Source organism: Mobula hypostoma, chromosome 3 (genome assembly GCF_963921235.1).
Source record: "Mobula hypostoma chromosome 3, sMobHyp1.1, whole genome shotgun sequence".
Lineage (NCBI taxonomy): Eukaryota > Metazoa > Chordata > Chondrichthyes > Myliobatiformes > Myliobatidae > Mobula > Mobula hypostoma.
In genome coordinates this window covers 155,888,892-155,906,895 of record NC_086099.1, presented here as the reverse complement: position 1 = coordinate 155,906,895, position 18,004 = coordinate 155,888,892, and the positions used below count along the sequence as shown (strand labels likewise).

Genomic DNA, 18,004 nt, shown 5'->3' with positions numbered 1-18,004 from the left:
CTTAATTGGCTTCAGGCAAAGCCTAACAAGCCATTAGGTTATATTATGTGCAATAAATAATCCACTAACTATTGTTATTTGGAGTTGGGGGCAGGATATTAAGAAGAAACTGCCCAGAGTAAGTGTTAGTTGCAACAAAAACTACACAAATTGATCAAAAATAAAAAGAAAGCTAAGGAAGTGAATAAATAGAAACATAGAAACATAGAAAATAGGTGCAGGAGTAGGCCATTCGGCCCTTCGAGCCTGCACCGCCATTTATTATGATCATGGCTGATCATCCAACTCAGAACCCAGCCTTCCCTCCATACCCCGTGACCCCTGTAGCCACAAGGGCCATATCTAACTTCCTTTTAAACATAGCTAATGAACTGGCCTCAACAGTTTGCTGTGGCAGAGAATTCCACAGATTCACCACTCTCTGTGTGAAGAAGTTTTTCCTAACCTCGGTCCTAAAAGGCTTCCCCTCTATCCTCAAACTGTGACCCCTCGTTCTAGACCTCCCCAACATCGGGAACAATCTTCCCGCATCTAGCCTGTCCAATCCCTTTAGGATCTTATACGTTTCAATCAGATCCCCCCTCAATCTTCTAAATTCCAACGAGTACAAGCCCAGTTCATCCAGTCTTTCTTCATATGAAAGACCTGCCATCCCAGGAATCAATCTGGTGAACCTTCTTTGTACTCCCTCTATGGCAAGGATGTCTTTCCTCAGATTAGGGGACCAAAACTGCACACAATACTCCAGGTGTGGTCTCACCAAGGCCTTGTACAACTGCAGTAGTACCTCCCTGCTCCTGTACTCGAATCCTCTCGCTATAAATGCCAGCATACCGTTCGCCTTTTTCACCGCCTGCTGTACCTGCATGCCCACTTTCAATGACTGGTGTATAATGACACCCAGGTCTCGTTGCACCTCCCCTTTTCCTAATCGGCCACCATTCAGATAATAATCTGTTTTCCATAATAATAGAAGGATAATTTTTCTCATTACCCTGCATGGTTTGGAGCTGCTTTAAAATGTGCTCCCATACACAAGATATACATTCCTCATACTTCATTTTCTTATTCATGTCCCACTTGAAGATGAGTGGCAACCTCTTGAACATGTTCCCAGGTACATTGGAGCTCTTTACTTTTGATTGTTTCAGAACTTATAGCAAAACAAAGGGCAAACTTCTCTTGAAGATGGTAGGAAACAATGTGCATCTTCCTCATGCTGTTTATCTTTTTAATGAGCCTTTCATTTTTCTAAAAGTATTAAATATACCAGATCCTTAAATTATTTATGAAGATATACATAATTAACAAATTAATTTACTATAAACTTTCTGCATTAGAATCTAATTGTACATTGCACAGAAACAGCAATGTTGCTCATCCCAGATCATCTGTCAGAGTTCTCAGATAAATCTGGGGATGTGCCTCAATTGAGAATGCTGCCCCACAGACATTTCAAGACACAGCAGGAATGGTTGTGCTCACAGAATCATAATTTGCAGCTAATGAGTCACATTCTTCCATCAAAATCCTTAGAAAACCTCACCAGGATGACTGACCCACTAGAGGTGGTGGCAATGTAGGAGATGGTGAGGGAAGGATGCCTCTGTAAGTATCCAACATTAAGATTAAACCTATAGAGATTTATTAATCAGAATATTTTAACGAGACATGAATGCTCAAGCCTCTATGGATTACAATGTTAGTTTGGTGCATTTTGGCAATATGAAATCCCACTGTAGTTTTTTGATGTTATCTTCTTGAAAACAATGTTGGTTAGATGACATTGGAATTAAAAAGATATTTTCTGGAGTACTACTCCATCAAGATTTTCCAATCAAGAAAGGTACGAGCTTACATGGGGTTGAGTGGGACCTGGGATTAGCCATGATGGAATGGCAGAGCAGACTCGATGGGCTGAATGGCCTAATTCTACTCCTCTATGATATGGTCATATGGTCTAATAGTTCTTAACAGAAAGAACTTCCACAACAGATGGATAAATCATGCTGAATGTTAGTTTATAGCCAACTCTAACACAGCTGCTTTACTAACATTATATTTTGAATTTAATTGACTTTATTACTTACATCCTTCATATACATGAGGAGTAAAAATCTTTACGTTACGTCTCTGTCTAAATGTGCAATGTGCGATTTATAGTAATTTATAATAAATAGTATGTACAACAGGATAGCCAATATAGCATAGAAATACAATTATGTCAGCCTAACATGGGGGAGAAAAACAATGCTACATATAGTTTTTTACAAAGGACTTTTTGAGAGCAGGGTCTATTTTAGTAAGAACTGTGGGAGCCAGGATCTGTTCCAATAATAAAATCTTCCAGTACCAGTAGCTTACATGCTAAACCTCTTTAATGCATTTTCAATATTTAGTTTCAAATATGTACAAAAATTGAGGTGTGAAACTAAAGCACATCCAGCCCTGAATGTCTGAAACACCTGAATATGCTTTGCAATGATAAAATAACTTATAACTTAAGAAAGATAATAAATTTTGCCTTTGAATACTTATTGTGTATTTGCATCATTACCATTACTTAATGGTGACCCCATACAGCTGTACAATAAATTGCACACAACTGACCCAAAACTGATTGGGGATCAGGATAAAAAAAAAGTCAATACCTGATCTGGGGTCTGTTGTTCTATAGATTACACCAGAGGATAAGCCTCCATGCTAAAGTGCAAAGTATAGAGCATGTAATATTAACAGTATGTTTACATACCTTCATTCTGAAGCACACCAGTCCCAATACCACATCACCAATAACCTCAAACCACTTGTCTTGATGTACCAAACTTGCAAATTCATGAGCTAGAGCCATGTTCTATGACAAATAGAATAGGTTGAAATTAATTTACTTTTGAGTAAAGGTAATTTACTACATAAATTATACACATTCAACAAAATCATTCACCATTGCTAATATCTATAGAAACTAAAAATGCAAGGACTAAAAATAGATTTTTTTTTGTATTTTTATTTCAACAACTTTTTGGAGAAAATGACTTTGAATTATTTTCTAAAGTAAACAATTGTGAATAGATTTTTTTTTGGCGGTTCAGGAAGGAGGAGCGTCTATTGGGTCAAAGACCAACAGAAGTCGGGAGAGAGGATAAAAGGAGCAGATTTGGTTCAGGCCAGTCTTTTTGGACTGAGCAGGTATGGAAAGTGTTGGCATTAGAGGACTAACCTCAGCTGCAAATAAAAGGAGGCTAGGCTCAAGCGGAGTGACCATTGTTTGAATGTGCCAGTGACAGAGTGAAGGCTTTGGTGGGAACAGGCAGGGACGCAGTTAAGAAGAGTCAAGCCTTTTTCTTTTTTGGTATAGAGCAGTCAGGATGGAATGCTCCTCCTTTCAACTGGAGGAATTTGAGATACCTGATGATTTCCCTGATGACTACATTTGCGGGAAGTACCCCCAACTTCAGCGCCTGACTGACCGGGTCAAGGAGTTGCAGCTCGAGTTGGATTTACTCAGGATCATTTGGGAAGCTGAAGATATTATAGATGAGACTTTTGAAGAGGTGGTCGCACCCAGAGTACAGGCTTCGGACAATAGATGGGTAACCACCAGGAGAGGTAAGGGGATTAAGAAGTTAGTGCAGGGTTCCCCTGTAGCCATTCAGTCAGCAACAAGTATACCCCTTTGGATACTGCTGGCAGGATGATCCTTCAGATCACAGCAGCAGTTGCCAGGCTGGTGATAATCCGGCTGGCTCAGAGCTTGACAGGGAAGGGTAAAGTCAGGCAGTGTTGCAGTTATAGGGAACTCAATAGTTAGGGAGACAGAAAGGAGATTCTGTGTGTTGCCTCCTGGGTGCTGGGGTCCATGATGTATCAGAGTGGCTGCAGGGTATTTTCTCTCTTTCAATATTTTTTATTAGTTTCTGTATAGAAGAACACAGAGTACAAGAAGATATATAAGTCAAAAGAAAAAATAATAGTACCAAATACATTGTATTAAAAAAACAATTACAATCACAAAATCCTGTATTCATAAAAATTAAATTAAATCATAATATTGAAATATAGTAATTTTGTTGTACAGAAAAAAACCCTTATAATAAAATATATTATTAGCCACCATCTGTACTTTTACAACAAACCAAAGGTTTTGAAAAATACACAAAAATGGTCCCCACAATGTATAGAAGTCCTGGCTAGATTCAAAAACTGAACAACGGATCTTCTCTAAATTTTCGCATGACATAACATCACGTAACCATTGAGCATGAGTAGGCAGAACAGCATCCTTCCATTTAAGTAAGAGCGCCCTCCTAGCTATAAGAGAGATAAAAGCCAAAATATGCAAATCAGGTGTCGCCAAAATAAAGCCTTTTCCTCCAACAATACCAAATAATGCGGTCAAAGGGTTAGGCTTAAAATTTACCTTGAAAGGTACTGAGAAAGTTTGGAATACTTCCTTCCAGTATCTTTCAAGGCTCGGACATGTCCAAGATATGTGAATTAATGAAGCTTCTCCATTATTACGTCTATCACTGAAAGGAGATATATCTGAATAAAAACGAGATACTTATCTTTAGATATGTGAGCCCTATGAACTGCTTTAAATTGTAAGAGGGAATGACGGGCACATAACGATGAAGTGTTAACCAATTAAAACATTTCATTCCAAGTTTCCTCAGAGATTGAAGTCTGTAAACCTTGTTCCCAAAGATTTTTAATTTTGTCTATAGGACCATTTCTCATTCCTAGCAACATACCATAAATACTGGATATTGAACCGTTATAAAAAGGTCTCAAATTAAAAATTACATCTAATAAGTCCTTATTGGAACTTATAGGAAATGTATATAGTTGAGAACGCAGAAAGTCTCTAATTTGTAAATAATGAAAAAAGTGAGTTTTGGGTAAATTATATTTAGCTGACATTTGCTCAAACGAAAGAAAACTTCCTCCAACAAACAAATCTTGGAAGCATTTAGTACCCAATCTATCCCATTCTTTAAAAACTGCATTGGTCATTGAAGGTTTAAAAAAAAAGTTAGAATAAATGGAACTAGACAAAGAAAATCTCAATAGACCAAAGAATTTCCTAAATTGTACCCAGATCCTCAAGGTATGTTGAACTACCAAATTTTCAGTTAGTTTACTAAAGGATAAAGGGAGTGAGGATCTGAGAAGAGAAGTAATAGAAAACTTATTAACAGAGTTAGCTTCTAAAGAAACCCATATCGGACAGTCCTCATGGTTAAGATAGTATGTCCAAAACGTAAGATTTCGTATATTGACTGCCCAATAATAAAACCTAAAATTTGGTAAAGCTAAACCTCCATTCTTCTTAGATTTCTGAAGATGAACTTTATTTAGTCGAGAATGTTTGTTTTTCCATATATAGGATATTTTCAAGTGGGAGGGTGAACTGCTCAAGTTCGTGGTGCATATTGGCACCAATAACATCGGCAGAAAATGGGAAGAGGTCCTACGCAGTGAGTATATAAAGTTAGGAAAGAGGCTGAAGAGAAGGATCTCCAAGGTTGTAAACTCTGGATTACTTCCTGTGCCACAGGCTAGTGCAAGTAAGTATGCATGAATGAATGGCTACAGAGATGGAGCAGGGGACAGGGTTTCAAGTTTGTGGATCGTTGTAACCTTTTCTGGAGAAGGGGTGGCCTGTACAAGAGGGATAGACTGCACCTGAACTAGAGAGGAACCAATACCCTGGCCATGAGGTTTGCTGGTGCTATTCAGGAAAGTTTAAGCTAGCTTTGCAGAGTACTGGGAACCAGAGCCCCGGGTTAGTAAGAGAAAGATCGGACCAGAAGTTAGATGTTAGGGAAAATATTGAAAGGCAAAATTGAAATAACAGGTATGCTGGGTCAAGTAGTTTGAAGTGTGCATATTTTAATGTTAGGAGTATCATGGGTGAGGGTGATGAACTTAGAGCATGGATCAATACATGGAACTACAATGTTGTAGCCATTACTGAATCTTGGATGGGAGAGGGGCAGGAATAGGTGATTAATGTACCAGGTCTTTGGAGTTTTAGAAATGATAGAGGAGGTGGTAAAAGAGGGGGTGGAGTTTCACTACTAATCAGAGACATTATCACTACTGTGTTCAGAGGAGACATAATGGAGAGGTCAGAAGCTGAGTCCGTTTGGGTGGAACTCAGGAATAGGAAGGGTGCAATCACAATGATGGACTTGTACCACAAAATAAGGGAACCAACTTTAATGTCCTCTTACAAGTTTCTTGTTATGACCATGTTGCCATAAAGGGTGGGCCACATCATTCACACTAATACCAAACTGTGAGACTGGAACTCTGTTCAGTTCTCCATGTAATTCCATGGGCTCTCATCTTATTAAGCAGCCCCGTATGTGGCACCTTATCAAAAGGCCTTTTGAAAATCCAAATACACAACAGCCACAGCCTCTCCCTTGTCAATCTTATTTGAGATTACCTCAAAAAATTCCATTAGGTTGGTGAAGCAGGATCTTCCCTTCATGAAACCGTGCTGGCTTGGGCCTACCTTGTCATGCACCTCGAGGTCTTTCATAACCTCGTCCTTGAGGATCGGCTCCAATAACTTTCCAACTACCGATGTCAGACTAATAGGTCTGTAATTTTCTTTTTGCTGCCTCCTTCCTTTCTTAAACAGCGGAACTACATTTGCGACCCACCAGTCCTCTGAAACCATGCCAGAGTCTATTGATTCCTGGAAGATCATTTCCAATGCCTCCACAATTTCCACAGCCACCTCCTTCAGAACTCATGGGTGCACCTCATCCGGTCTGGGAGACTTATCTATTCTAGTCCATTTAGCTTCCCAAGCACTTTCTCTCTAGTAATCTTGACCGTACCTAATTCTATTCCCTGAGACCTCTGGCTATCAGGTATGTTGCTAATGTCTTCCACTGTGAAGATTGATGCAAAATACTCATTTAGTTCTTCTGCCATCTCTTTGTTACCCATTATAATTTCTCCAGCATCATTTTCAATCAGTCCTATATCTACCCGTGTCACTCTTTTACTCCTCATATATTTAAAAACTCTTCGTAACCTTTATATGTTAATTGCCAACTTCCTTTCATAATTCATCTTTTCTTTCCTAATGACGTTCTTAGTTTCCTTCTGTAAGTTTTTAAAGGTCTTCCAGTCCTCAGTTTTCCCACTAATTTTTGCTTCCTTGTACGCCGTTTCTTTTGCTTTATTTTTTAGTCTTAGCCTCTCTCGTTAGCCACATTTGTGCCATTTTTCCATTCATGATTTTCTTTTTTCTTAGAATATATTTTTCCTGCACTTTCCTTCTTTCTTGTAGGAACTTCATCCAATTCTGCTCTACCGTCCCTCCATCTAGCTTACTTTTCCAGTCGACTTGGGCTAGTTCCTCTCTCATACCACTGTAATTTCCTTTGTTCCACTGAAATATCGATACACCTGATACCAGCTTCTCCTTTTCAAATTTGAAACTGAACTCTATCATATTATGATCACTACTTCCAAGGGGTTCCATTACCTCTAGCTCCCTAATCACCTCAGGTTCATTACACAGCACCCAATCCAAAACAGCCGATCCCCTGGTGGGCTTATGGACAAGTTGCTCCAAAAAGCCATCCCGTAGGCATTCTACAAACTCCCTCTCCTGAGATCCATTACCTTCCCGACTTTCCCAATCCACTTTCATATTAAAATCCCCTGTAATTATCTTGACATTTTCTTTTTGACATGCTTTTTCTATTTCCAGCTGGAACTTGTAGTCCACATCCTGACTGCTGTTTGGAGGCCTGTATATAACTGCTATTAGTGTCTTTTTATACTTGCCATTTCTTAACTCTACCCATAAGAATTCTACCTCTTCTGATCCTATGTCCCTTCTTTCTAGTGAATTGATATCGTTGCTTACCATCAGGGCCACACCACCCCCTTTACCTACCTTCCTATCTTTCCTATACACAGTATATCCTTGGACTTTCAGCTCCCAATCACATCCATCATTTAGCCATGACTTGGTGATGGCCACAATGTCCTATCTTTTAACCTGTAGCTGTACAATAAGGTCATCCACTTTATTTCTAATGCTGCGTGCATTTAAGTACAGTACATTTAGATCACTGTTACCAATTTTGCTAGATTTCTATCGCACACCAAATTATCCTGTCTGTTCACCTGCCTGCCCTTCTTGCCATCTTTGCTGCACAATATCTTTGACTTATTTCTATTTTTCTCTTCCTCGACCCTAACACCCTGGTTTCCCTCCCCCTGCCAACTTAGTTTAAACTCTCCCTAACAGCTATATTAAACAATCCCGCCAGGATATTAGTATCCTTTGAGTTCAGGTGTAACCCAGTGTTTTTGTATAAGTCATACCTCCCCCAAAATAGATCCCAATAATCCAAGAATTTGAAGCCCTGCCCCCTGCACCAGTTATTTAGCCACACGTTCATCTGCTTAATTCTGCTATTCTTACCTTCATTAGCGCGTGGCTCAGGCAGTAATCCTGAGATTATTACTCCAGAGGTCCGGCTTTTCAATTTTCTTCCTAGCTCCCAATAATATTCCTTCAGGACCTCCTCTCTTTTTCTATGTCATTAGTACCAACATTTGGAAGACCCATTTGCGACCGAGCTTTAACTTCCTGACTGATATCTTGAGACGTTGCTTCAATATATCCACAAAATTTTCCTTCCTCATGATGCCATCTATTTTGTGAAGTGCACCAGTCCCTCCTGCAGCAAAGCACCCCCACAACATGTCACTGCCACCCCCATGCTTCACGGTTGGGATGGTGTTCTTTGGCTTGCAAGCCTCACCCTTTTTCCTCCAAACATAACGATGGTCATTATGGCCAAACAGTTCGATTTTTGTTTCATCAGACAAGAGGACATTTCTCCAAAAAGTAAGACCTTTGTCCCCATGTGCACTTGCAAACTGTAGTCTGGCTTTTTTATGGTGGTTTTGGAGCAGTGGCTTCTTCCTTGCTGAGCAGCCTTTCAGGTTATGTTGATACAGGATTCGTTTTACTGTGGATATAGATACTTGTCTACCTGTTTCCTTCAGCATCTTCACAAGGTCCTTTGCTGTTGTTCTGGGATTGATTTGCCCTTTCTGCGCCAAAATACGTTCATCTCTAGGAGACAGAATGCGTCTCCTTCCTGAGTGGTACGATGGCTGCGTGGTCCCATGGTGTTTATACTATTGTTTGTACAGATGAATGTGGTACCTTCAGGCATTTGGAAATTGCTTCCAAGGATGAACCAGACTTGACATCATTTTCTGACCTCAATCCGATAGAAGATTTTTGGGCAGAACTGAAAAAGCATGTGCAAGCAAGGAGGCCTACAAACCTGACTCAGTTATACCAGTTCTGTCTGGAAGAATGGAACGAAATTCCAGCAATTTACTGTGTGAAGCTTATGGAAGGATACCCAAAACGTTTGACCCAAGTTAAACAATTTAAAGGGAATGCTACCAAATACTAACAAAGTGTATGTAAACTTCTGACCCACTGGGAAAGTGATGGAAGAAATAAAAGGTGAAATAAATTATTCTCTCTACTATTATTCTGACATTTCACATTCTTAAAATAAAGTAGTAATCCTAACCAGCCTAAGACAGGGAATGTCTTCTAGGATTAAATATCAGGAATTGTGAAAAACTGAGTTTAAATGTATTTGGCTAAGGTGTATGTAAACTTCTGACTTCAACTGTATACACAACCAAGTCTTGGAATTATACTGTATCATCAAAACTACATCATCACTGGGTTTAAATTTTGGAGCTCCATAAGTAACTCCATTCTCCAGAAGGGCTGCAGCAGCTCAAGAGGCAGAGCACTGTCAGTTTCTAAAGAGAAATATAGTAATCGGCAATAAATACAGGTCATAACAGTAATGCCAGATACCAAAAATGTATAAATAAAAAATGTAACTTATTTACTCAACCATTTTGTAAACATGCAAGTACCATTCATGGTGGCATAAGATGATTAATATAGTTTTAGTCAAAGTACAATGCACAGATATTTGAGAATACATTTTGCTATATGTTTCATGTGTGTTTTTTATAATAATATCTGTACTTTACCCTGCGAATATATTCTTGAATTCCTTTTACTCCGTACAACCAGAATACAAACCACATTTTCAAAGAGTGGAATCTGCTCCCCAATGGAACCTTCCAATGCTGAAGGGAATCAAAAAGAGTGAAAAAAATCAACTTCATAAAAGCATTTAGAAAATTCTTATCATTGTCTCTACAATACAATTAATTAAATCAAAATAAAATAGCACAATTTTTCTTTTTATGCCGCAAGAAGGAAATGAAGATCATCTCTAGACAATGCAAAGACTATTTTAAAGATGGAATTAGCTTATGCTAATCTTCTGACATTTGTAACCAAGAATTTCAGCAATCTTGTGATTTCTGGGAACTTGGTGTAACTTCGTGGCTGAGAAACCCTATAGACTTGTTCCAAGGGGCTCTCCAGACTGCTTCAGCCAGTTTTTCAGGCAATTGTTAAAAACAAAGAGCATTCAGACACACAATAAGGCCTTAATGAAATGGAATTTTTTTTTTTACAATCACCGTGCTCTGAGGAGGTATTTCTGAACCATGTTGTGCCAGGTTGTTGGAGCCTTGGATGCTTCAGATCAGCAAATTCAAATTTGACCTGTCAAGAACTGAAGGTTCTGGGCACTAATTCTGGGTAGTGGGCTGAGTCCAGTTAGATTTAGCCCAGTGTTTCCATTTGGATTAAAATGTCCAAAAGATCATTTTCTTAGTCAGTCTGTAGCAGTGGACCTGGTCATCAGAAATTCTCCATATGGACACCTGTAACTTCAGCTGTAAGCCAAGTTTTATTCTTTTTCATTTAATAATTTTAGAGAAAATAAGTATGAAAAGCATTATTTTCCACATTACAGTCTGATATTTTTAAAAATTAAAATCAAATATGGAAAATTATGTGGATAAAAACCCCCACTCTAACGTTCATTTGCAAAAATACAGGCCAGAGATTCAAAATAGCATGGTGCTGATGAAACATCTCTGACCTTTGTTGTCTTGGTGTTGGGATTTTGGTATTGGTTTGATATTAGTTTGTTATTGTTACATGTACTTGGCATTTTGATTCAGTTTTTTTAAAGTGGTATTTCTGGAGCATATTGTGTCAGGTTGTTGAGTCTGGGATGCTTCAGGTCAGCAATATGACCCCTTTATATTTGGACATGTCAGGAACTGGAGATTGTGGGCTGCATTCACAATATAGTGAAAAGTTCTCTTTTTCATGCTATCCAAAGTGATAATCAAAGTCATCTTTATTGTTATGTGCACAAGTACATGTATGCTCAGGTGCAACGAAAGAATTACTTGTAGCTGCATCACAGCCACATAGCATAATTTAAGCACCATTCACAAGAAAAATAAGGATCTCTCTCCCCTCAGTCCTTCTCAATCCTGCAAACCACCTCTGCCCCCCCCCCCCACTCCCGGTTAGGTAGAAGATACAAATGTTGAGCACATCCTAGATAAGATTAAACACAAATTTTAAAAGGAAGAATCATTGGTGTAAACAGGAGAAGGCAAAATAGGCACTATTTAGGGCTGTACTAGTTACTTCGAGAACCAAGTGATCCATGACATCCCTTGGAAGTAGTAAGAAAAAATAGAATGTGGAATATCATAATGCAGGTACATGGTAAACGCAAGGACCAGAATGAGGTATTTTGAGAGATCTGGAGTTGATCTGCTCGTGTATGTGAAGTCTTTTCCAGAATATGACAACAATCGATAGAAGCTGTCTTTCTGTCTAGTGATACATGTGCTCAGTATTGGTACCTTCTACCTAACTGGGGGGGGGGGAGAGAGAGGGGATTGAGAATGACTGAGGGGAAAGAGACTCTTGATTTTATTAGCTGCCTTCCTGAGGCAAGGAAATTGCACATGGAATCAATACAGAGGAGCCTGTTTGGTGTGATGGACTTGGCTCTGTCACAGCTATTTGCAATTTCTTTTGGTCTTGGGTGCAGCAGTTGCCATACCAAACTGTAATAGGATGTTATTTGAGTTCAAATTTTATCATGAAACTACACATGAATACAGCCAAACAATGTTCCTCTGGGGCCATGGTGCAAAACACATTACCAATGGCACACAGCACAAAATGCACACATGGTTATGGTTTCAGAATTTTAAAAAAAGTAGTCACAAATTTTTTTAAAAAGTGACATAGCCCAAATCCCTGAGTGGTACGACTGTAGATTAACGGTAAATTGTCCTGGTCTAGCTTGTTGTTCACCGAGTGAACACTGGAGGGCAGCACTGACTGGAGGGGACGGCGCCCAACCCAGTACAAATTCCAGCACACCCGCAGTGGCCTTTTCCACACTGCTTCGGCGTCTACCCCGAGTGACAGCAACAGGCAAACTTGTGATGAGGGCTTAATCCTTGCCAGCTCCCTCACATTTAGTCTCGCCAATGAACCAGTCTTGCAATCTTCTACGTAACCAATGTCCAACAGGGTCTTGTGATCACAATAAAAACGTTCAAGACATACACAAGCACCATCTCAGCATAACGATATGTGACTGGTCCAGGCGACAATACATCAACAGTACGCAGTAACTCCAGCTCTGTCGCTAATGAACAACACGTTGATGGGATAGCCCTGCAGTACTCTTTATGGTGGCTTGATAAAATATGTGAGTACGAAAAGGGACATGCCGAATTTCTTTAGCCTCCTGAGGAAGTAGAGGCACTGGTGGGCATTTTTCAAGTCAGGTCACTTTTTATTGGCATTTTGACTATAACAGTACACAGTAAAAATGAGACAATGTTTTTCAGGACCATGGTGCTACATGAAACAATACAAATACTACACTGAACTACGTAAAACACAAAAACTACACTAGACTACAGATGTACCCAGGACTGCATAAAGTGCACAAAACAGTGCAGGCATTACAATAAATAATAATCTGTTACAATAATCTGTATGGTATTGCATCAGGAGAGGCTACTGCTGATATTCATTCCTAAAGTATTCAAATCTCTTGACCCCGGCACCATTGATGCAAACAGCAGCATGTGCACTGCTCCCTTTCTGAAGTCACTGAGCAGCTCCTTTGTTTTGCTGACATTGAGGAAAGCTTGTTGTCATGACACCGTGCCACTGCACTCCACCTCCCTTCTGTATGCTGTCTCAATGTTTCTTTGAGATTCTGTCCAATGCACTGCTGTCATCTGCAAATATGTAGATAGAGCAGAATCTGGTCATGCAGTTACGAGTGCATAGGGAGTAGAGTAGGGGCTGACACAACATTGTGGAACAGCAGTGTTGAGGATAATCATGGCTGAGGTGTGACTGCCTGTCCTTACTAATTGTGCTCTGTTCATCAAGCTATCAATCCAATGCCAAAGGAAGGCATTGAATCCCAAGCTTAGTACAGGGGCTGGTTTGTATGCTTTCTTGGCCATAGTGTCTATATGGCTAGACAAGAACAAATTGCTACTGGTATTTAGATCAAAGAAAGTAGCTCTCAACTATCTCCACCTCAAGTCTGAACATTTAACTATGTGAGTAAAAATAAACTGTTGTTATATTCTCATGCATGTGAAACGTAGTAAGTTTACTTATCCTGTAATCAGTAATGAATTCTGGAAATACAGAATAAAAAGAGGAGTCACATAATCTCTAATGACTTCTGTTTTAAAGCCTTGTAGCTACAATTTGTTGAATGGATATAAAGGTGAATAATATCATTGATTCTCCCAAGATGCACAGGATAATTCATAAAAGAATTTAAGTACGCATATTTTTCAGATTTTAAGTACAATGTGCATGATACTTTCTATGTTAGCCGACGTGTGTCATGGTAGCAGAACGGATTCCACATGTTTTCCTTTATTTGAATGGTCAGGATCATTTGCAAATTCTGGACATTTACAAAGCAACTGAGTTGAGCCATCAAATGAGATGGGAACTTGTGTGTACTCCAAGAGAGGAACCCTGGAGCACATCCTCAGCGGCTGTGCAAGGGCACTTAGTGAGGGATGGTACAGGTGGCGGCGTGATCAGGTCCTGAAGACCATTGCTGAAGCCATCAGCGCAGGAGTTGAGTGGGCGAAGCGGTCCCAACCCTCCAAGCAGACCACTGCCTTTGTCAGAGCTGGGGAGCAGCCAATACCTGCCAAAAGAACATCTGCAGGCATCCTGACCTCTGCAAGGGACTGGCAGCTGTTTGTGGACCTCGAACGGCAGCTGAAGTTCCCCAACCATATCACAGCCACCACCCTGCAACCAGGCATTGTCCTAGTGTCTGAGTCTACTAAGCAAGTGGTGCTGCTGGAGCTGACAGTCCCATGGGAGGATAGCTTGGAAGAGGCCTTTGAAAGGAAGCTCTCTAAGTATGCAGGACTGGTCAGCAACTGTCAGCAGGCTGGATGGAGAGCGAGGTGTCTCCCAGTGGAGGTTGGGTGTAGGGGATTCGTAGCCCATTCTTTAGTTAGAGCCTTCAGCAGTTTGGGCATCGAGGGAGAGAGGAAGAGGAGATCCATCCGCAGTACCACCAATGCGGCAGAGAGGGCCTCATGATGGCTGTGGCTCAAAAGAGAGGAGCCATGGAGTCATAAGTAGCTAGCCATCTGGACACAAGCTGGGGTCTGATCAGCCCCGGCTGGGTCACCTGGGGGAGGCTGTATGATGTTGAAAGACCCGAAACACCGGATGATTCCAGGAACATCACTGAAGATGTGTCCAGAAGCATCAGTAGATGTATGTACACAGCAGTGCATTGAATTTGGATTTCATCCTTATTTGCTGAGCTTAATAGGTGCTTGATTAGTGCTAATGGGTAAACATACCATTCTTATCCATGTACTATCCAAATATCTCTTAAATGTGGCAGTTGAGCCTACCTTTAACCCCAGAGATTATCCATGGTTCCTTTGTAGAAAGGACAATCCACATTCACATCCCTCTGACCTTTTTAAAGGAATGCCCTTAATTATTGGATCCGTTCATTCTATAATAACACTCTCCTACAACTGCACCAGCCTTACTTGCAAGGTGTATAGTCTCAGTCTAAGCAGCTGATTACAGAGGTTGTACATGATAAAAACTAAGATTTTGCAATGTATCAATAGGGACCATAGCAGTAAAGTGAAAAAATTATTAGGTCATTATGGCATCACATGAAAAGCTGCCTGTGCTGTCTGTGACCCTCAAAGAATCTCATGCTTTTTATGTGACTTTTGGAATCAAGAAGTGACACTTAACCCTGTGTTAATCCCATAAAATATCATGGAGCTATTTCTGGATGAAAATTCCTCAACTCAACGTTTTGTCTAAGCAGGGATATCTTAAAAATAAATGTTGAAACAAATTTGTCTGCTCAGAATTACTGAGTCGTACAGCCAGTGCTCTGCCCCACTACATCTATATACTTCTATGCCCTTCTCATTCAAATATCTGTTGAGATATTCGGCAGGGTACAAAGGAATATGGAATTTCTAAATGTAGAAATTAGTTTTTATATTTAAAAGCTAAATGTAAAAACTAAACTCTTGTTACTGTTGCTATTCCTGCCTCCATTTCCTCTGGCAGTTCATTCCAGATTCCAATACACTTTCTATCCCTCAGATTCACTCTATACTTCCTCCCTCTCACCTTAAACATAAGCCATCGAGTTTATGTCTTTACAGTCGGAAACAGACTCCGGCCATCTATCCGGCCAATGCCTATCATAATTTTACACTTTTCTGTCATGTTAACTGTCATTTTCCTGCACTCTGGGGAAAGCAGACACAGCCTATGCAATCTCTCCTTATAACTCAAGCCCTCCAAACCAGGCAACAGCCTTGTGAATATTTTCTGTAACCTCTCTAGCTTAATCACATCTTTCCTGTAGTGTGGTGACTGGGAGTTACATGCAGTATGTACTGTGCAGCTTAGCTAATGTTATGTACAACGAGCCCTTCATCTCATGTTTCTGTTCTGCTGGGACTGGACTGGTATACAAGCTTAAAACTAATTTTAGTTTAATAAGATGAGATACTTCCAGCCAAAAATATAAGACTAATCTTCCCCATTAACTCTAGGATGTCAAAATGTAATGAGAACAGGTAATAAAGTACCAGAATCCTGTTGATCATGTTTTAGGTAAAGAGGATTCACTTTAAAAGCGCCAGTAATTTCTGATCTTTCCTTCACCCTAAAGGCAATACATGATACCAAATTTAATGACTATACATCTGCATTATTTATACCACAATGTACAACAATGTATTTTACTCACTCCTTGATACCCCTACATCTCTGTTTGTCTGTGTAATATGAAAATTACAAGATTTCTTATATTCAGTGAATATATTATTTGGAAAATAGGTTAAGTATTTGCTGGTAGTGCCTTTTATAAATGTATTTCATTTCAGATTTTAATTTTATTAAAATAATATTAACATTATTGCAAAAATTTATGCAATGAACTTCTCCAATCATAAAAAAACTTGATATGCTAATCATAATAATTAATCCTTGTCCCTTTTGTAATGTTAGATGCAGGTAAGGTAACCATCTACACTACCTCTTCTTGGTTGACACCTCCAAGTCCAGATCCATGCAAGGGCAGCAATTGTTTTGTTTTTCTCCTGAGCCCTAGCATCCACTTCTTTCCACTGGCTCTCTGGTGGAGGTGCCAGGTGCTAGGAGATTGAGCACAGTCCCATAGGTGGCAGTTATGGTAGAGAGATCACCAAGGTGGCAGTGTCCCAAAGGAGCTGGCATTGGGTGGTCTTAGAGGAAATGGTAGTAGGTCAAGGTTCCTGGAGTTGGCAGCAGAGGGCTAGGAATCCCAGAGGGTACATGTGTGTTTGGACACCACCAGAGTCAGGATCTTGGAACAGTGGCAATGGGTGGAAGTCGCTAGTGGAGAGGTAATGTACGTGGATCCCAGAGGTGGCAGCAGAGGGACTGCTGAAATACTTTTGTAACAGAATTTATCAATAGAACATATTATAAATTACTTTTCAATAATAGAAAAGGAAAATACTTCAGCAATCTGAAGAAGTACAAATGTTGGAAATACCAAGACAATCAGGCTACATGCAGGGGTCTCCAACCTTTTATAGCTATGGACTCCTACCATTAACTGAAGGGTCCATGGACCATAGGAGAACCACTGATTTATAGAATTAATAAAATGAAGCTTCATCCTCAGTGAAAGTGTGGAAGTTGTTACATAACTCAGGCCACATGGTAGCATAGTGGTTAGCATGATACTTTGCAGTACAGGCGACCTGGGTTCATTTCTTGCTGCTGCCTGTCAGGAGTCTGTAAATTCTCCCTGTGACCGTGTGGGTTTCCTCTGGGTGCTCCAGTTTGCTCCCACAGTGGTTGGTAGGTTAACTGCTCATTGTAAACTGCCCTGTGAATAGCCGAGGATTAAACTGGGGGATTGCTGGGTGGTGTGGCTTGAGGGGTTGGAAGGGCCTACTCCGCGCTCTGTATCTCAATAAATAAATAAATATTGACAAACAAGAGAAAACCTGCAGATGCAGGAAATACAAGCAACACACACCAAACACTGGAGGAACTCAGCAGGTCAGGCAGCATCTATGGAAAAGAGTAAAACAGAACTGCAGAAAAAAGACAAGAAGTCAGAGTAAGCAGGTGGGGTGGAGGAGAGGAAGAAATACAAGGTTGTAGGTGATAGGTGAAACCGGGAGGGGTGAAGTAAAGTGCTGGGAAGTCGATTGGTGAAAGAGATAAAAGGTTGGAGAAGGGGGGATCTTATAGGAGAGGACAAAAGGCCTGGGAAGAAGGGGAAGAGGAGCAGCACCAGACAGAGGTGATAGGCAGGTAAGGAGATAAAGTGAGAGAGGGAAATGGGAATTGGGAGTGGTGAGGGTTTTTGAGAAATTGATGTTCATACCTTCAGGTTGGAGCATACCCAGACAGAATACAAGGTGTTACTCCTCCAGCCTGACTGTGGCCTCTTCATGGCAGTACAGG

At 40.2% G+C, this 18,004-nt stretch overlaps 1 protein-coding gene across 1 annotated transcript in view; it reads right to left on the bottom strand.

The window, feature by feature from the left end:
• Nucleotides 1-1,065: 1,065 nt before the first annotated feature.
• The window catches only part of LOC134343751 (aromatic-L-amino-acid decarboxylase-like), a 56,390-nt gene continuing 39,451 nt past the window's right edge, over nt 1,066-18,004 (bottom strand). The window contains exons 6-8 of the mRNA XM_063042493.1: nt 10,081-10,179; nt 2,753-2,854; nt 1,066-1,251 (exon numbers count right to left, since the gene is read on the bottom strand). Of these exons, the coding sequence (XP_062898563.1) occupies nt 1,066-1,251; nt 2,753-2,854; nt 10,081-10,179 (387 nt within the window). The remainder of the gene's footprint in view (nt 1,252-2,752; nt 2,855-10,080; nt 10,180-18,004) is intronic.